Source organism: Tachypleus tridentatus, chromosome 2, assembly GCF_004210375.1.
Source record: "Tachypleus tridentatus isolate NWPU-2018 chromosome 2, ASM421037v1, whole genome shotgun sequence".
NCBI classification, from domain to species: domain Eukaryota; kingdom Metazoa; phylum Arthropoda; class Merostomata; order Xiphosura; family Limulidae; genus Tachypleus; species Tachypleus tridentatus.
The window spans coordinates 58,161,107-58,183,000 of NC_134826.1; the positions used below are offsets into that span (position 1 = coordinate 58,161,107).

General features: G+C 31.6%; 1 protein-coding gene across 7 annotated transcripts in view; it reads left to right on the top strand.

Annotated features, from left to right (window-relative positions):
* LOC143243916 (beta-1,3-glucosyltransferase) overlaps positions 1–21,894 on the top strand; it is an 87,144-nt gene that overhangs the window by 34,744 nt on the left and 30,506 nt on the right. For all 7 annotated transcript variants that reach the window (XM_076487700.1, XM_076487706.1, XM_076487707.1 and 4 more), the window contains 3 exons: positions 1,634–1,694; positions 14,156–14,269; positions 17,795–17,867. In XM_076487700.1, the coding sequence (XP_076343815.1) occupies positions 1,634–1,694; positions 14,156–14,269; positions 17,795–17,867 (248 nt within the window). The remainder of the gene's footprint in view (positions 1–1,633; positions 1,695–14,155; positions 14,270–17,794; positions 17,868–21,894) is intronic.

Sequence of the window (21,894 nt, forward strand, 5' to 3'; positions counted from 1 at the left end):
TGCAGTCTTCTATTGATGTGTTGTTTTAATTCCTTATCACACCTTATGGTCTTTTTTTGGGCACTTTCTAAAGTGAGATCATCTTCTCATGAGCCCTTCACCAATTTAATGTAGGATTCTAGCTTATTTTGGGATATTATATTAGAAGTTAAAATGTTCCTGAACTGAATAAGTATTTCTAATAGATACTTGCATCCACTCTCATTTCTCACCCATTCTCCCCATTTTGGGTTTGATTAGTTATGACCAACCTTAAAGTGATGAACATGTGTGTACTTAGAGAGGACATTAATTACATGGAGGGTTGTTATATGATTATTTTCATATTAGTTGGCAGTAATAAGTGTGAGTAACAAGGTCATTGGCAAGCAAAAATATGCAGCAGTAGAGGGCAATAAAAGTCAAGAAAACTTTGTGTTAATGAAGTTAAGTATTTATGGAAAATACATTTTTATTTCAGCACAATGTTAACACTTACACTTTATTTAATACATAAGTAGCTAAAGAGTTGGTGATGGATGCTAACAGCCAGTTATCCTTTTTCTAATCAGCAATTCAAAATTAGTGTCTGTGGTATGTAACCTTGGTAGTTTACAATAACAAAAGTGAATAAATTTAGTAGCAAGAGGAATCAAATCCAAAACCATGGGAGCATAATAATGTGACAGACAATTCCATTATTCTTTGGTAAAAGAGTAGCCCACGAGTTGATAGTGGATGGTATTGACTAGCTGCCTTTCCTCTAGTCTGTAACTGTTAAAGTAGGGACAGTTAGTGCAATTAGCCCTTGAATAGCTTTATGTGAAATATGAAAACCAAACCAAACTGCCTGTATTGCTATGGTGCTTCAAACTGATCCATATTCCTTTGTTTCTCTATGATGTTAAGTACGAAGGATATCCCGTGTTTTCAAAATTGTAAGTTCCCTATCTGAACTTAAAATCTTCTGTACACATTATTTTAAATAATTGTTATTGTAATTTATCTGATTATATGAATATTTTGTGTACAAAAGATATGTTACCTACCCTTTCCAAAACAATAAATTTTACAGTAGTAAAATGTAGTTTTAATACACCCCACCCCATTCCATTGTGACCTGTTGTTGACAGTGGTTGTCACATGGCTTACTGATCTGCATAATGAAAGATTTTGTTAATATATTCAGCATATGTGGTAAGTCAGTATCATTAGCATTTTGATTGTAAATGGTAGAATAAAATCTTTCATACACATCATGTTAGGTAATAGATTTAAATGGAATTTACTGATGTGGTTTATTACATTAACTAAAATAATATCTATTAAAATATAAAACAAAGAAAAAATAAAACAATTATTTCTGATTTTATCTAGATATAATACTTTAAGATTTTTTGCTACTAAATTGTAAGTTTAATATTTGCAACAGAATGTATGAATATTGTAAAGAAATAAATGTTAAATCTAACCTGAAATATTTTTACATACAAGTTCTAAGTTTATTTGCACTTCTAAATTGGTGTGAAACTTAATGTTTGATGAATTTTCTGTTCCTAATATGTGACAATAAAAATGAAAATTATGAATAGAATTGAAGTATTAGTCTAATGTCTGTTAAAGTTTTTTTTAATGTGACACTTTTTTTTACCAGAATTGCTGTTCGATGGAGGAAAGCTCCACACCATGATTTTTCAATAGATGCCAAACATGAGGTGGGTGTGTTTTTAGTAACCTTCTAATGTGGCACTTTAATCATCTGTTCTTATATGGTCTGGTGCAAAATATTGATATATTTTAACTCTTTGGATATGAAAGTATGATAGTTCATAAAGATATAAACCTTAGCCAAAATATAAAGCACTGGAAATGATTAGAGAAGTGGTACAGAAAGAGTGTATACAGAGCAAACACAATGCGAATTTCAGCCCTTTATCATGTGAAAATTAATTGCACCAAAGTATAGTCAATGTTCATAACTTAAAATGTGATTGCATGCCATTCAGTCCATTAATCAGAAAGTGACATACCTATGAGAAGCCTTTAAAAGTATGGTAATTATTATTTGTTAAATAACAGTAGCATGTATTCAGGCATAACTTTCAGGACTGAAATACTGGATGACAAGCATGTAGAAGTTAAAGTTTGGCTTGTTCGTGTACTTCAAACATATAATTGTGGCAAGACTGTATGTTCAGGAGTAGTTGTATACAAGACTGTGAACAGGGTAAGTGAAATTGGTACTGTTAATAATAGACTTGGTTGAAGTAGACAACTGAAACTTTCTAAAAGTGATGTTAAGAATCTCAGGAGAGGTGCTGGTGAAGTACAGATCTTGTTTATAACCTCGATGTAAACAGGTGTAAATGTTACATGGAGAACAGTAATATACACATTCACACAGTGGTTTTAGTGGAGGGGTAAATGTTTGTGAGAAGAAATAGCTGGAGGTCTGTGTTCTCTACAGATGAATCTAAGCTCAAATTGTTAAGCAACTTGGTACAGTGTTAAATGGTGAATGTTAATGCATAATAACTACAGTGAAACATTATAAGGTATCAGTGTAGTGCTGCAATTCAGCCTGTGATGTCACTTATTTACATTAAATTGATGTTAACATAACTGCTAACAGTTACAGAAAGATTGAATCTATCATGCCATTCCATCAAAAAGATGACTCATTTGATGAAACCCAATCTTCCAGCAAGATATTGATCTCAAGAAAATAGCAAATGTTTTATTTTTTTGTTTTTCATGTTTATTCTTTATGTATAATTATAAAAGCAACTAAAATGTAAATGTAAGGAAATATTTAGGTCAGTTGAGATTATATTAAGTAAAGTAAATAATAAACATATTTCATGAGGCACACACACAACCTGCTTGTACTAGTTGTAGTGGCTCATGGGAAATGTAACTCGATAGTGTAATGGTTCAAAGGGCAATAAAACAATAAAATATAATTATAAATAAATGCATGCTGTCACAAACTGAACAGTAAAATGCTTGGTTAAAATGCTTTAATTTTTGCTATTTACATTATTTACCATATTTGTGATTATTGCTACTTTTCTTGCTTCACTGCTGCTTCACATTAAATAAATTCTTGCAATCCATATATTTTGTACTTGACAACACAGAGGTACAAATTAACAAACGTGTCTTCTAACAACTTTGATGAATTCCAATGGGAGGTATCTTCAGCCCACAAGTTATAGATTTCTGTTTTTTTGGACCAGAAATTTTGTACATAACAAATCTTAGTAAAAACAACTACACTATATTTGCAAAGCATTTGCATTTGGAGATATATTTATGACTTTTTAAACTGATTTATCAAGATTTTCTTGACAGCTGAACAACTTTATCACCATAACTTAAACTATGAAGAAAGCTCTTTAACTGAAAATAAAGCAGACTTTGTTAATCATACATTCAGTTTCAAAGTTTTCAATGAAATGAACACATTCAACTTTTCATTTCCATACTATATAATACATTATTTTCTACTAAGTGTATTAAATTCAACAAAATTTGTTCTGTATTACTATACTTGGTGAACAGAGATCATAAACTCACTTGCAGCTTTTATCTTGCATGTTAAACATAAAACTGAATATTATATGAGAAACGTGACAATGTTTTTGCTGGTACTTATGGGTTGATGACTTTTACAGAATGTAAAAACTTTTAAATTTAAACTTTAATTTCTTTGGAAATCGTTTAAAGTAATGAATCACTTTAATGTATTAACTACCATTAATTCTACCTCCTGTTAATTCTAGTGTTTGTTATGAATAGAGTTAATATTAGTTGTATAATGTTCTGTATATTGTATATTGTGTGAGAATCTTGGAATAGGTTTACAGGATTGATGAATTACAATCTAACATTGGGTTTTGTGTTTGTGATCCTCCTCATAATTCTCAAATTCATGTATGGGCCTCCACTGGGATGGTAGAGGAGCTTTATTGGTATATTGGGGCCTCTGTGAATCACAAGATCATTGAGCCCTGCAAGGTAGCATGTGCATTTTGTTGTTGTGGATATCAATAAATGAGAGATCATTGTATTTATTTTTGAATGTAGTTATTGAGATAAGCCTTCAAAATATTAATAACTGCCCCTACTAGAATCTATTATAATATTTTCATAATGATAGCTAAGTGCATGAATACTTTGTATGCCAACTTTATGGTAATTGTTTGTTAGTACATTGTTTCTTATATAAAAAAATAAAGGAGATACAATATTTTCTTATGCAGAATTCTTGTGATTTGAGTTATAAACTTGCATTGCAAAAAATAAGATGTTTTTATAATAATTATTAGCCTAGAGAAAACAGTATTACCCTAACCATGGACATAATTTCTGAAATCAGAATTATTCATCTTTTTACTGTAATACACTTAATAATACATAACAGTAAAGTTTTTAGAAACTCTCTTGACCAGTTTTCATTTGGAAACTGAAAAAAATGTACTTGGGAGAGAGGCCACTTTTTGAATAAATCTTTTCTTTTGGTTTTTCATTGTGCCAGCTATGTTTTTCTGTATTACTGTAAGAATTAGTAATAGAAAATAAGTTTATTCCTTGAAAACTGTGCTACAGCGACTGTAATAGAAACATCAGAATCCTTTTTTGGTCTGAGTGCATAGAGGTATCATTTAGTGCACTCAGTGGCGTACTTTCTAATGTTAATGTATTTTTACATCTATTAATTCTCCATTTAAGGGCTTGGTCATTTTGAACATATTTGTAACCACCATGTGATCATGAAATTATACATACTGTTACTTTGAATGTATCTTCATGAATCTGACAAGCTTTGAGTAAAAAGTTGTTGTACATTTTTTACTAAAAATGTGTCTATGAATTTACTAAACTTTTACTAAGTGAGTACAAGGGGATCTTCACATTAAAATAAAAATACTTTTTATCTTCCTATTTTCATATTTCATTTTCATAATTCCTAGAAGCTCCTAAATTAATATCAGAGTTCTTTTTTCAGTGAAACTTTATATTTCATCTATTATTTTTTTCTGTCCTTGCACTAATATTGTAGAGAAATCAACATTGTATTATAAAATAAAAAGATGAAATAAACCTGAAGTGCCCATTTTTTCCTTTCTTTCTAGAATGGCTGCATAATTATAACAAACAATTACACTAGTTATTCTTACAGACAAAAGTAATAGACTTTTCTAATTTTGGGTCATTTAAAATTATTGCTTTATAGCTGTACTTAGGGTACAGTGAAACCCATTTACACTTAGTAACTCTCATAACAAAAAACTTAGTACTTATGTATGGGCTTTTGTAGTGTTTGATCTTAAAATTCCAACAAAATGTAACTCAACATTCTGACGTGGATGTTGATAGTACATAAAATAATTTTATATATTTTAGATGTACAGGTTTGAACTTAGAATATTAACATGTACAAAACTGATGTCCTAAAACTACTGTTGTTTAACTGGCTTTCTCTATGAATGGGTTAAATAAATTCCAATAGCCAGTTGAAATGATCCACATGATAGCAGGCAATGAAACTGAGGCTAAATAGTTCAAAACCTGTTGTGAGAAGAAGCTAGAATAGTAGGATATACAGCAAGTTGAAATATCTTTCTATTTATTATACCTAAACAATTAGCAAATGTCAGGGAAAACTATTAAAAGTTTTTAAAAGAAATATATGACAGAAAGGCAGGCACATGTGCTTGATAGGGTGCATACACATCTGTGGAAATCGTTGAAATTGAGAATGGAATTCACAGGCTTGAAAGTATTTGAAAAGGGCCCTTTATTTAGCAAAGTTTGTAATTTGTTCCCAACTGTTATGATCATACAGGGGTAGAAAGAAAATATTAAATGGGCAGTTTGAATCAAAAAGTGTCACATGATACAGAGAAGTGAAGGTTTGCGATAATTTATTTTAAAAATTGTTTTCAAGTTAAGAAATTAAAACTCATGTTACAATTATGATTATAAACAGTTTTGTTGATTCCAAGTTTTTTTGTCTTACATTGATAATAATGTAAGTTATTTAATAAATTGTGTATGTAATTCTGTAAAACAAAGATCCTTAGATGCACATTTTGGTGTAAATGCAACTATAAAGATTCAAATGGGTACTGATTTTGGGGTATTCAGTGATTGCATTGTTATCTTTCATGCATTACATTTTTGTAACACATGATCTCAAATGTGTGTTATAGTTCATCAGTTTTGCATCTGATGTTGTTATTTATTCATTTCCTTTGGCACTGTTAATTTTTTTTTAAATATTTGGTGTTGACAGAATCCATTACCTGACCCATATAAATCAAGGCTTAATGCAGATAATTTCAATTTAAGTTGGACTTTTAATCCTTTATGGTAAAATTAATTTTAGGAAGAAGTTCTCATTTATTAGCTATGTCTGTGTGTGTGTGTGTGTGTGTGTGTGTGAAAGATTGTAGAGTATGTCAAAGTAGCACATAATTTATACTAAAAGCAGTTTAAATCTTAATTCTAAAAAAATTACTGATTACAGCTTTGTTGTTTTAAACCTATATTGTAAGAAAACTTGCAACCAGAAACTGTATTGAACTTATGAAGTTATTAACTTTAAAATGTCATAAAAGTCTTGAGACTTTTTTAGACAAAAGTCTAAACTTTGCTACCATCAGTTTGTTTGCTTATTCATCTCATACTGAGATCTTAACTCTTTCAATGTGGAGTTGGTCTACATGACTAATCATATGAACTTTTTATACTTGTTTAAAGTATTTTTAGATTTAATACTTCTAACTTTCAATATAGTGTGTACGTCTTCACAAAATTTGGCAGTATTTCACTGTCTATCACATAAAAAAAAATCTTATTTTTCAGTGAAGTATTTCTAATAAAATAAAGATTTGACCATAAATATATTGAATATTTGTTTTGAATAGTCAGTAAAGTAATTTGCATGTTAAAATTAAAAATACTTTTCCTCATCTCAGAAATCTAAAACTTCCTTTGTGTAATTCTTAAGATCTCTTAAATAGATTTCAAACATTTTTTTTTCAGTAAAACTTGATAGATTATATTATTTTCTTTAACCTAACTCAAAATGGGAATGGTAAATCTGACTGCTTTTGTAACCACCAAGAAAAAGCTGAACTAAATCTAAATTACCCTTTTTTCTTTCTATAATGACTTCATATTGTAATACGAAACCACCACATTTGTTTATTCTAATTATCTCTAGTTAGGTATATATCTGTTTATAAATATTATTGTTTTATTACCCTTTGAACAGTGATTAACTACTGTCTATGTGCTTATAAAGTTGTAAATCTCTCAGAGAACATGCAGCTCACATTACATTACTGAATTACATTATTTGCAAGCTTGCTCTTACAGCTGGGACAAGCAGTTTGCATGAGTGCATCATGAAACAATTTTATTTTATTATTGTTATTATTATTTATTTTAATAATAGTAATAAATATTATTAGGCTGGCATAGCCTAGCGCGCGTTAAGGCATGCGCTTCGTAATCTGAGGGTTGCAGGTTCGCGCCCGAGTCACGCCAAAACATGCTCGCCCTCCCAGCCGTGGGGGCGTTATAATGTGACGGTCAATCCCACTATTTGTTGGTAAAAGAGTAGCCCAAGAGTTGGCAGTGGGTGGTGATGACTAGCTGCCTTCCCTCTAGTCTTACACTACTAAATTAGGTACGGCTACCACAGATAGCCCTCGAGTAGCTTTGTGCGAAATTCCAAACAAACAAACAAACAAAAGTTTTACATTTTAATTGCTTTTTATAATTATACATAAAAATAAACACAAAAAATAAAATACTTATCAAATAGTATTTTTTCTTGCTTTTGGTTGTCAAAGAGAACTAACTCTAATTTTTTATACTACTTATAGTATTGCAAGTAATAATTTTTTATTTAAGTAAATAATGCTCCTAACAATATAAACAAATAACATGCACAAATCAGATAAATTCCTGTACCTTTCAAAATTTTTTCTAGCTTTTTTATCTCTGCAACAGTAGTCATTACAAATTCATCCAACCTATTCATTAACTTTCTGAAGGAAGTGCTGTTCATACTCTAAGTGAAATTGACATTTAACCATTCAGAATATGACACTATACAACATGTGATTTGACAAATATAAACCTTGAGTTTCTATTGGTTATAGGTAATGTATAATTAAATGTGAGAGTAAACTATTAATGAATTATGAAACAGAGGACGTGACAGATGGGTGTAGCAGGGAGGGGCTTGATTTTCTATTTGATAGTTCTGTAATCAAACAAAGTTAAAGACTATAATAAATGTGGTGTACCTGAGCAATGTCACTTTATAGAGAATAATATATATTTAATTCCACACTTTTTCGAGGGGTGGTAGATAAAATAAGGATGATGACATGCTAAGAGCAAATGTCACACTAGGGGAAATTCAGGATTTTTTAAAATATTGTAGAATTAAGATCTTAAAACTTGTATACTATTAAAATATGGATTATCAACTAAGATTTTATGCTATTCTAATTGGAATAATGTAAAAAAAGTAGTTTAATAAAATTTTCAACATAAGACTAAAACTTTGTTTTATGTTCAGTACAAAATACTCGTAGATAGGGTTAACTGGCATCTTATGTAAAATTTAAAGCTCTATCTATATTATCACAGGAGCTTCTAAGTATTTGACACTTTGGACAGCAACCTGTGTTGTCTATCCATATTGTTTTCATAAAAATGTTTTAGGGCTGCTTTCTAGAGTTCAAAGTAATAAAGTTTTGGGAATTTCAGTGAGCTGCAGTTAATAATAGTTAGTAGAAAAATTGTTACATGTTCTCATTATTTGTCTGTAGAATGCACTATAGTAATTCTCATATTTTGAACAATTTGGATAAGATTTCTATTGATATAAGGTAAGACAGTTAAATTTATGTAAAAAAGTCAGATTTATTTTATTAGAGATGTGATATCACATTTGGTTGAATCTTCCTGGCAACCAGAATTTGATTCAAATTGTATCTGATCTTGATTCCCACTTTCTCAGAAAAATTTGTATTTTATTCTATCAAGTCAATTTTTTGAATGTACCTGATGACAGCATGACTTTCTCTAAGCATTAATAAAATAATAAACTCTACCATAATGGTCTGTTTCAATGCATGGAATAAGTTGCTATGTATTTTAACACAGAACTCTAGTCCAACTAGTGGGTATTATACAAATCAGAATATCAAGTTTTTCATGTGAATGGCACTTAAGGTGTTATTATTACTCTTTAAACATTTTTAAATGATTTATGTTAATAAGAGAAAAACAAAATTGACATTGTTTGAATGACACCCGATAAACTACAGAATGTTTAGAACTATATAAACTGGCTATTAAATGAACCTTTGGACACAGCTAAACAACTAAATAGGCTAATTATTACCAAGAGATTTAGCTTCAGTATTTTCTTAGGAACAGTGTAGTACTAAGTAAGCTACTTGTTACGAGAAGTGTAGCTTCAACCTGCTCCTGAAAATAATATAGTGCTTTGTAAGATATTTGTTATTAGGGATGGGTTTCTTATGGACTTTTATTCTTAAACTCCTATTAGCATAATGAGGTTGTTTTTGAATTAGTTTTGCCTATTTTATTTTGGCACCAGTATTTCTGTTTTTTTTTGTTCTTTTGTTAATGTATTTCAGAGGGAAAAAAACTGTAATTTTAAATATTGTAGTTAATGTAGAACATTGAAAATATTGAGATGAAATTTCACTTAAAGAAGCTGTTTTAGACCATTTTTAAACCTTTAAAAGTGTTCAAAACTAGAAAGGACAACATTCACATGTGAATACAGTTTGTCTTTCCCATCCACCCTATTTGATAAGATCATGTGAATATAGTGGAATCTAAGAGAGATTGGTTACCAAAGCATGAGAAGGGATATATATGTACTGCAACACACATATGTTTAATAACAATAAATACTTAACATGGTATCAACTTGAGACTGCTTTGAGAGAAAGATGTAGTAGAAAAGACCTTATAATATATAGGAGAGTCCATTTCTGCATAAATATATAAATGAAAGAAACTACAGATAATTTTTGAGAAACTAAGACCAGTTCTCTGACATCCTGAATGCAATTTCATAATTGTGTGAATCAAAACAACATTAAATACAACACCTTGTAAAATTTATATATACATACAGACAAACTCTTTAGATTCATTGCTTTGTACATTATGCATATTACAAATTGTTTTATTATTGACCCCTATAATATTGAAAGAAAAGGGTAAGTCTCAGATAAGTGTGCTTTAGTCTGTGGAGGTTGTCACAGTAAATCTTTGTGCCATCAACCATATAGATTAAAATGTAGAGATATAGCAAGCCAAAGCCCTAATTTTTCAAAATCTTTTTACTGTTGATCCCAATAAAATTTTAAGGATTTCATGAATATCTGTTTTAAGTCTGTCCTAAGGTATCTGTGGGCAAAGTCTCAAAGAAGTAGCAGGCCAGAAACCCTAATTTCTGGTTATTGTTTTTTATATTTGATCCCATAGTAACAGAATAGAGGGTGAGGGATATAAATCAGAAGTTTAGAAGATGTATTGAACAAATGCATAGACCTACTAAGTTCCAAGATGATTGGTTAAGAAATAAACATTAAATTTAAAACTAAATGTAGTCACCTACAACTAGATGTGCCTGTCATTGATATCTAACTTGAAAGTACATGTGCTGAGTGCCAACAGCTAATTTTGTTATGAGTGCATCTAGTTTTCAGTCAGCTGTTAGTGATGGCCACATGCAATTTTCAATTAATCATTAGTTATGAGTACATTTAGAAATGTTGGAAATATAATGTTTTCCACCTTATGGCAAAGACATAATTAATAATAGTCATTATTAAATAGTTATAGCTCTAGTTAGAATAATATTGCTTATAATGGTTGTACATATTAAATTCAGTGTATAATGTTTGATTATGACCTAAGTATTAACTATGTATGATTTTTGATTTTGTTGTACATTAGAAGGTGTGTACGTTTAATAGATAACTATATGTGTACATTCATATAGCTTAGTAGGTGTGGAATAAGTATTTACAAAAACATTCTCATGGTTAAAGTACTTATAAAAATTCCAGCTAGTGTATTCATTTTATCAAATTTTATTTACTTGTTCATTGTTTATCTCAGCATGTGGTGGTTTATAAAAGTTACTATGATACTGTTTTAGTACAAAGATTAATGTGGTTCACTGCATCTTCAAACCTAAATCATCGTATGATAACCATCCCCTGGTAAGAATGCCACACACCTTCATAATGGACATGGGCTCCTTCTGTTCAATTTTACCTAACCATTACTCCTCTTTAGGCAGTTGTTTAGTGCAAATGTTTTGAAATCATGCTGATTTCACAGAGTTTTGTTTTATGTATATGAAGTAGTGCTTTACCATTTCTGTTAAGTTTTATATAGTTTCTTCACTGTAACATTTAGCCAAATCAATTTACCTGGATTTATTAATTTGTCTTCCTATTTTTTGACTTGTTTGCTCTCAATCATGATTTCAGAATTTCATGTTATAACTTCAGCTTTTATCCCTACTACTTCAAATATTGTTACACAGACTTCTGTTCAGGTGGTCTCTACTGGAGATTTTTTGACCATCAGTCATCAGAAGGTTGATCTTTATGTTGCTTGGCTTTCTTCTCCCAACAATGTTCAGACTTATTTTGCATCTGAAAAACTTATCCATGGTGATGAAGATTTTGACAGTCTTTTCCCACCTTTTATCTATGAGATGCACTCCTGTGGTTCTCCTGAGGAATCAGCCAGGCCTTCATCAACCATTTTTAGACATCATTTCTCAGAGTTGTTACATTTTACCTATTACCCCAGTTTGATGTGCTTTTTTTTTTTTACTTGTTACATGACACCATGTTGTTCAATTACCTTGCCTTCCTTGTTTCTCCTAATATCAAGGTGAGCATTTCGTTTCTCAATTGCAGATTGGTGCCAGCAAGCCTTGTCTACTATTTGATTCTTATTATTATGTATGAGATTATAATTAGGCTGATCATCCTTTTCTTGACTCCCAATAACTGAACTCACTTTTGTTTGTGTGTGTGGGACAGATCCTAATAATCATATCCATTTATCCCACATCTAGTTTTCCTGATTTTGACTTTGTATTAGCCTTGCATGTTCTCTAAGGTACGTTTCCTTCTTGTACCTTTTTGTGAATTTCCATTAATTTGTTCAGGGGTTTTGAAAGGTAACTATTCCCTATTATTGCCCTATCTCTTCACATGTGGCTTTTTTATTGTTGAGATGTCCTTGGTAGATATACTGTTTTGTCTGAGGTTTATCTACATTCCATTAATCTTTGTGACCTAAAGATGGTTCTTTTTCTACATAGGTCTGTTTTTGGAGATATTCTTGAATATCTGAAGTTACATATATAATCTGTGAGGCAACACTAACCTTTTCTTCTTTGGATGCCCATTAGTCTCAGTTGACCCCCGTACCTAATTCTATACCTCTTTCCCATCCTGCACTCTTCCACCAGTCATCTGTTCCTTCCTTCAGGAGTACATTGGGTTTGTTGTTTGACTCACTGTCATGCTCATTGTCACCAACAGTTCCAATGACTACTAAGTGGTTCCTAGTGCAGTAAGGATGCATATGTCCAATTTTGTTCACCTGTGGTGGGAGTTTATTCTTGATCTGTGGGTGATTAGAGTTTTGTCATTGAATTTTTCCTTCATTTTCTCTCCCCTCATATTTTGTTTCTCATCCCAATATCCTTCCAATTACCATCTATCTAAGGCTATTCTGACTCTTCTCTTATATCTCATTATCAAGCCTGTTAGCCAGTCTTCCTTAGGCTTTTCTGTCATTTATTTCACATTTTGCAGATCCTTGTGATTGTTCCTTTCTGGCTGGCATAACCTTGATTTCCTCTTCTTTTTCAACTTCAAATTACCTCCTTTCCCAATCATCATCAAATCACTACACATGTTTGTTGTGATTCCTCAACCTTCCTTGGTCACATGTTTTTGCCATATGTGCTCCACTGCACATCTGCACTGGGTCCCAGAGGTTTAGTCACATAGTTCTGGTTGTGTTTGCCTCAGCTGTGTGGTTGCTTGAGATGTTGGTCAATCATTCATGAGCTCCAAGTTCTGTGCAGTACTGTTCAGAAGATGATGATGTGTGGGGCAAATAATATCTCACTGGTGAGCATTCTCAGGGAGGTTTACTACCTGAGGTGGATGTTGCATACATTGGAATGGGTCCATGTAGTTTTGGATGCTGGGTTTCCTGATTACAGCTGTTGATCATGGATTTGTATGCATATGCTCTGTTTAGCAGAATGGTATGGAAATTTTCTTCTTTTTTACTTAACTTGAGGTAAAAACAGATTGGATGCACCTCCTACCACATATTGGATTATATATGACTGATGCTGCCTGGTTGTTGACTGCAGTTGATCTGGTTGAGTATGATTAGTCACACCCTAGCCACTCTACACTGAGGGCCACAACAAATTTAGCTTTCCCTTCTTTCTAATCTCTTGCTGGGGACCTTACTTTCATTCTTATCCTTATCCTGGTTTATAATTACAGTGATTTCAACTTACTGTAGAGTCAGAATACCCAAATTTTTTCTCATTCATTGGCCATGCTTCTCCAAGTTTCTGCATCATGTTACTGGACAAAGAATATACCTTGTACAGAAGTGGTGTGTTCTTCTCCCATCCATGACCATTTTCAGACACTTTTGAAAGATGCTTATCTATATCTATCATACCAGTTCCCCCACCTTTTTAGTGTGAGATTCTAGCTATTGTGTGAGAGATGGTATATTTCCAATAGTTACCTCTTCACACACTTTCTACCTTTTCTTTTCCTCATAAAACCAGTGCTTAATTTCTTTCTAATGTTGAAGTGGTAGTTAGGTAGAATGGAATAGTGTACCATATTAACAATGAGATAGGTGGGTGTTTTCAGGCTTGTGGCATGTCCAAAAATTGCTGATAGAGAGCAGCACTGAATGAGAGTAACTGTTACATGAGAAGGATAAGTACCCATTGGAAAAGAATAACTTTGAATGAATGGATGTTAATTTTTTTATTGGACAGTTTTTTAATGGCTCTTTATTTTTTATTTAGTTGGCTAAGTTCATTTGGAATGAAGGAAAAGGTTACAGATTAAAAAGTCTTCCTGAATTTTGCTTATTAAAGACTACCAAGGATTGTGTTACATGGATTTCAGCTTCCTCATGTGTAAGTGGTTTATAATCTTATCTTTTTTATCATTACTAATGTCAATAACAGTGTGAACAGATTTCCTTTAAATTTGCAAGGGTAACTTCATGTCACTATCTTTATAACTTAAATCTTAAATGCAGTATATATACACTGGCATAGCTGAGGGGGCATGTCACCCTTTCACTTGTATTCTTATTTTTTACCAGGAAATAATAATTTAAGTATTACAATCATAAATAGAAATTATATTCAAATATGAATGTTGAAACTTAACCCTCTTTTCAAATTCATGAATGTGCCACTAAGTATATATATACCTTGAACCACTACTGTGATTCATGATAGGGACTGAAGGAACTGCACAAAACTCAGATATAATGTTCAGGCAAAAAGCACATTAAACAGCAAAGATTCAGTTAAACAACACTTTAAAACCTCTAGTATTGTACATGAATAAAAATGCACAAAACACAAATGTTAGACTTGCAAGTAAAAGAAAATCTGATGAAAAGTTCTCATTTGTAATTCTTTTTTGTTATTATTCTTTTGCCAACCTATAACAAAAATAGCTTGGTATGTTGTGTCCAAATCTTTTGTAGAATACTAAATAAAGTATTACAAAAGTCATAGGGGTGTTAAAAAGTCGATTTATTTTTTCTATATTTTGCATGAGCTAAAAACATCATAATTCTATCACTAACCCTTGAAGTTAGCTTTTGCATAAATATATGTTGTTTTTTTAAAATTTTAAGTGCAGAGTGAAACAGAAATTATTAGTCAATAATAGTTGAACATTATCTGACTGTAATATGTGGGTACCCAATGCTTTGTGCACGATATACAATCAGTGTCTTCAAGGAGCCAACACCTATATCATATATGAAGTCGAGGTGTAAAAAAAATTAATACACATAATATTCAGTTTTATTGTACAGATTCTTAGAGTAATTTCTTTAAAAATATGAAAATTTTTTTTAAAGTGATATTTTAGATGTATATGTTTTAGTTGAAGAGGGTGCCTTTCTACTTGTAAAATTTTATTCACTCTTAATGGGGTTTCTATCTTAGTCTAGGCATATATTTTCCTGTTACTGTGCATTACGTATGGATAATTACATAGAAACTGTAAATACTTGCTATATTCTCAGAGAAATCCCCATGACAATCTCCAACTGCAGCTTATCATTTTACATCTCGAACTAATGTGATCAAACAGTCAATAAGTACAGTAAATCATCATGAACTGTGTCAGATGGATACCATATCAAGTAATCCTTTGCCCATAGTTGAGTATAAAAAACGAAAGCAAACAAGGTAAATAAAAGTTGAGAGTTTCAAAACCTGCAAATAGGGGTTGTAAACAAAAAAAGTTAGCAAAGAAGGATGGAGGTATTGTAGACATTATCTACTCAAACTATAAACCCTTATTTTGGCTTCCTGCTGCTATCTTGAATTATGTTTGGTCTGGCTTCTTCTCCTAGTGTTTTGTTGATTGGTTCACTCATTTGCTCATTATCATCCCTCGTTAGGTCTTTGGATTCATAATTACATGAAGGACTTGGCTTCTTCTTACCTCTTTTTAGATCCTGATTATCTCTTTGAAAATATGCTCTGTTTGAGTTTTTTATGAAGTTTGAGAAGTCCCTTTAACCTCTACACAGTATCCTTTTTATTCATTTAGGGGTTTTCTTTAATTTCTATTTCAGTCACACCCAGCCTTCTTAACTTTGTCTTGGGGACATTGAGAAAACATCATGAAGGCAGCATATTTACCTTCTTTCATGTGTAAGAGGTTTTATCTCTTTTGGGGACCTAAGCTTCCTAGGAAGATCTCACTCTCTTGGGTCAGGCACACATACATTCCCTTCAGTGGATAATTATTAACTGATGTAATGTCTCTCACAATTTCTTGAATCATCTGTCACTCTTCCTTCTATTATCAGAGCCAACCTTGCATGATGGCCCAACAGAGACATAACTACAGTGGGGCTCCCATTCTTCAGCCTAGTTCTGATGCTTACCAGTTCATAGGTGTTTCCTTAGTTGGTTGGGGAGCTTCCCTTAAAATGTTCTTAGATTTTAGGACAGTGCTTAGTCATGGAAACCACATTTCATACTAATCTCTTCAAACTTTTGGCTGTTTGTTGGACTATGTCTCATTTCCTTACACTCCTGCAGGAGCAGATATTGCCAGTTTTTTTTTGACAATTCTGCTGTTGTCAGCTATGTCACCAAACAAGGGAGAGTCAGGTGTTGGTCTTTGTGTTTTCAGACACCCAACTTCCTGTACTGGGTCAAAAATTACAATTTAATCATCTCAGCATGTCATATTCCTAGAGTTATAAATCTAGTGGTCAACTTTTTGTCTCGTTCAAACCAGGTTGTACCTACAGAGTGCTTGCTCCCTTCCTTCTCAAGTATTTAAGTGGATGTGTTCTTACCAAGGAAGATCACATATAGATCCATTTACACTCATTGTAATACCGTTTGTTTTCTGTTTCATGCCCCTCAGTCAAGATTGGAGAGCCTTCATCCGTATGTCTACTCTTCTTTCAGACTAATCTCCATGGTCATTTCCATTATTGAGACTAATCCTTGTCATGTTTCACTAGTTGATCCATATTGACCAGTTCAGACATGCTTCCCTCTGTTCTGATACTTACTGGAGCAGCAGCACCTACCCTTAGTTGTGTCTAGGCCACTCTTCTGACATCTGTGATCGGACATATCTCATCCAAATATCAAACTCCATTTTTGTGTGTGGAATTTGTCTGGTCACTCAACTCAGCTCAGCAATTTACTCATCAAGCAGTATTTTCATTACTCATACCCCACAGTTGTGTATTAAAGACTCAGATCTACCTTTATATGTTGGTCTTTTCACCATGGCTTCTGTCCTTCTCATCCTTCTGTTTTTTATCAGTCTCAATTCTGTACTTAGTTTTTTGTTCAAGGTTTGTCCCTGTTAATTTGCATTATATTTTTACAAATAGACTGAAATGGCCTAATCACCAGTAGTAGCTATTATAAAATTTTGGTTATTTTGATAATAATAATTTCAATATTCAACTATAAAATAATAATACATGCTTAAAGTAAAACGGAAATTTAGTTGAAATAGTGGAAAGAGTAACTTAAATACAAAAGAAGCATTCATCTTGACAATAGATCTGAAAAATAGTTTCACTTGCAAGTACACTGGTTCCTAGAAAACATGGATGGTTTTTATGAATTTCAATAATCTCTGTGCTCATGGATTCTCACCTATTTCAAAATGTTACATTTTGCTTACCATAGCTGGGGTACAACTTGTTGCAGTTCTCTTTCTGGATGCTACTGGAATTCTTTGTTTTCCATTGTCATTTATTACAATAAGTATCTAATAATATCTTTATGATTAGAGTGTTTCAATACTTTGCATTGAAAAGGGATGTTATATATTATTCCTAATTTTAAAATTGTGTGAGATATTGATGCACAATAATTTTACTGTATGTTATGTTTCTCTGATGTAATTAATATTTTCATGTTTATTTACAGAACAGATCTTCATTGTCAGTAACAGATGTGTTCTTTGCTGTGAAAACATGTGAGAAATTTCATGATGACAGAGGTGAATAAAACATGTTTATCTTAGAATAGCATTAAATAGAAACTTTTAAAAAGGGATTTTCAGGAAAAAAGTTGGATGATAATTAGAAAGGAGTAAATATGTTTTAAAAGAGTTTATTAATGGATCAAAGATGTTAATAATGTATTTAAAATATAATAAACAAAATATAAAATATACAGGAAATTTTAAATTTTCATTACAATAATGTTTCTTCCTACTTTATTAAATCAGAATGTTACTCTGATGTTTCTTCTGACTCACTGTTCTGACACTGAAACATCTTCATCATTTGGTTCACTGTTGTTCCAAAGAATGTCATCTTGTGTTCCATTTTGTGTGTCTTCAAAATCTGACAGCAATTTTGTATCAGTTGTTGTCCTTCGTCACAATGATAAACCTTCTCTTTTCATAAATTTCTCACACCAGCCATGACTAGCCTTGAAATAAATACCATTATTTCCTGTTTCCTGCACATTCATTTGCTTTTAACATTAAGACCTCTCTCAATACAGGTAGTCCTGAATTACATAACTCTCTGAAATATGTTAAAATGGCTACGTCAGTTTCAGGATGTCTTCCTATTTTTGGGCCAGAAAGTGACTTTGTACTTTTCTTACAAAAAACAACTTGGTTTTCACATTACACCAATGATGTTACATTTGCCTCACTCACTGTATATTTTTTTACCAGCTGCACGATTCCTAATCTGTTCAGTGCACAAAATAACTTTTCTTTAAATTTGGCATCATACACAAAATACTTTTCCATGGATAAAAAGTGTAATAAAAGACAACAGCAATAAAATAACATTTGAACAACATTAAAGTCAGACAAAGACTAAAAATTGTGATATCCAACTGCAATGCTACAGATGTATCTCAGAATGGCTGGTATGGGTATTAACACTTTTATCGATAAGCAGAGAACAGTGTTTCAACATTTTCCTTGTTAACCTCAAGATGACCTAGGAAGGTCAAAATGTGTTTCTCTGCATATCAATGAAAGTGTTAATACCCATACCAGCCGTTCCAAGATACATTTTTATTTCAAGTGGGTTTCTTGTAATCAAAAATTACATTGCTACAGGCACTGACATGAGCAAATTTGATGTTTTGTATGTAATTTTACTCTTTCTAAGCTAAGTTCTTTTTAAAAATATAATTCAATCTGTTTCTCAATGTAGGATTTTTCGAAAATCTTTGTTGTTTGAGGAAAATTATGTTTTCAGACTTTCAAAGAGTGAAAAATAATACCTTGCATTTAAGATGCACCCTAATTTCAGTTTGGAAAAATTTGAAAAAGGTGCATCTTAAATTCAAAGTAATGCAGTGTTATTCAAAATATTTACAAACTACCACCTTCTTTAAAAATAATAGACTTTTGTGTGTGATTTAATTTATTTGCATTTTCTAACAATTTTTTTTAAATTTAAGACTGATTGAAACTTTCTTTATGATAAAGCAATCAAGTCCTTCATTTAAGAACCCATATTTCTTATTTTTATCACCATTTTTCATATGCATAGCATAGATATTTATCTTTCTCCTTGCCTTATTGACTTTTATAACCAGGTAAGTTATGAATACAAAATATTGTAACTCTCTATTTAAACAGAGATTAAATTTCTTGCACTAAGGTAGCCTGATGACAGGTGTGTTTGTTATGCTTATTTGTCAACTTCTCTTTGCATATATATCTTATTGATGACCCAAGTTTCTTAACAAATTTAATTATAGTGTATGTAATAAACAGTATTATACATATTTGTCATTATCTTGGCTTCCGTTTGGTCATACTAATACTCCAAATACTGAATATAACTTTTATTTTAATAATTGATATAATGGTGGTAATAAGTTGCTGTATAAAACATTATTTTTTTACTTACCTATGATTTATTTTTGTAATGAGTATATCATTATTGTGATGTAATGAGTACTGTTATTGTGTTTATTTCATTATGAAGCATGACACTCAACTGTTTGCTTATTGTACCAGTTTGAACAGCCAAATACATAGAACAACTAATGAACATTTCTGAAAAAATGATCAGCTTTGAATTCATGTGCTGAACAATAATATTTCTTGCACACAAAAGTGATCACATAGGCTTTTACCTGCATCAGGTCCTATTTCACTGGGCCTGGCATGGCTTGGTGATTGGCATGTAGAGCTACTATTCAGAAAATCCATAGCTTAAAGCCACTGAATGTGCTTTAAATTTCAACTGTGGGTGCATCAGAAAAATGGCTATCAATATTTATTTAATAAGAGTAGCCTTGTAGGTATCAGGTGCTGTAGTTTTCCTCTGGTCAACAGGTATGGCTAAACTCTGGAATCTTTTATTTGACCATTTATTCCATGTGTTACATATAGTGCTGTTCAGATTTAAAGTTAAAAAATGTCTGTGTACTGACTGTACACATTAAAAAAAAAAGCATTACCTTTGATGACATGCTCAAGAGTTGAAAAATATTAAAAAACACAAGTTGATAGTTTATACTTTCATTCTGTTTATTGCAACTTAAAATGAGGGTGGAACCAAGTCAGAATCATTTTAAAAGTTTACAGATATGCTACATGTTTTGCCATTTGTTTTAAATGTAATGCACAAAGTGAATCATGAAGTTTTGAATTATTGGAAGTCCTGAAAAAGGGGAGAGTTTATCTTATATTTGTAATACAAGTAATTATTAAAATATAATTGCATCTACAGTATTTAAGCAAATAATATTATTAGTGTAATAGAAAATTCTAAATGGACATTATACTTGGATAAGGGTAGAAAACTAATTGTTGCAAAAGTAGCAAACTGCTAAATCCACTACTGCAACCTTTTTTCAATAAAAAAAAAGTGTGTGCAACTTTAATTGCTCAGTATCAAGTAAAGTACAGATAAGGCTTTTCATTGGAATTAAGAATGTTGTGATCCATATGAAAAACTGTTTCATATTATGTTGAGTTGTAATAATTATCATCATGAGAGTCATCTTCAGTTTTGTCATCTAGAATGCTACAGGACACCCTGTGACTATAAAAGAGGAAGGCAAAAACTTTTAGTATTTTTTTCTGGCCTTCAAAATTGGGTTGTAAGTTCTGTTGCTTTCTCCACATCAGTAATTTATAATCTTTGTAATTTTGTAGAAGATTTAATCATAATGTAAACCAAACAACATACTATCTCACATCAGACCATTTCCAGACAAACAGAACAGGAATTTGTAGTGGAATGCCATGTAGGCTAGCCATTTGTAGTTCGATTTTAAATCTAGTTACAAATAGATTTATTTAAAATCAAGATGTACAGTTGTGAGTGGAGTACACGAGCCACTAACTTGAGATTTCCAGTTGGAATAGAGAATTGACTTTGAAGTTGGTATTAAAAATTGCATCAAATCTTCAGTACAAAATGTTCAAATATTCATCAACATTAACATCAACAAAAGTATCTTGATAAGCATTCACACCAAAGGAATCAAATATTTTGTTCTGAGAACTTATTGTTTCACTAATTAAACCTTCTACAATATTCATTAAATTACTTACTATATCAAACAAATTATCAAGTAAAACATTACATGAAATGTGCTCAAACATACCATATGAATAATTGTTGTTATTCATCTTTATTATTTGATTAAGAGAGGTAGCAATAACTACTTACATGGAAACTTTGTGCTGAAAATTCTCATAATTCTTAGGGACAGACATTCTTCTTGTTGATGGAACTGGAAGTGTTTTAGGATTAGTTTTCATTCATAAGCAGGAACTACAACCAAGTTAAATAGTGGATTTTTTGCCCACCTGCTTCATTTCTGGGGCCTTCTTTTCCACCATTATATGGATGATTTGCTGCTTTGTGCCTCATAAATCCCAATTTATTCTCAAGAAGGCTATCAGGCTAAATTGGCTTGTTGAGGTTGAGAAGTATTTCTTCACACTTACACAATATTTGGTTCATCTTGAAGTGTTTTTCAATTCCCACCTCATTCAGGACCAATCCACTAAACTTTGGTTGAGAATTATA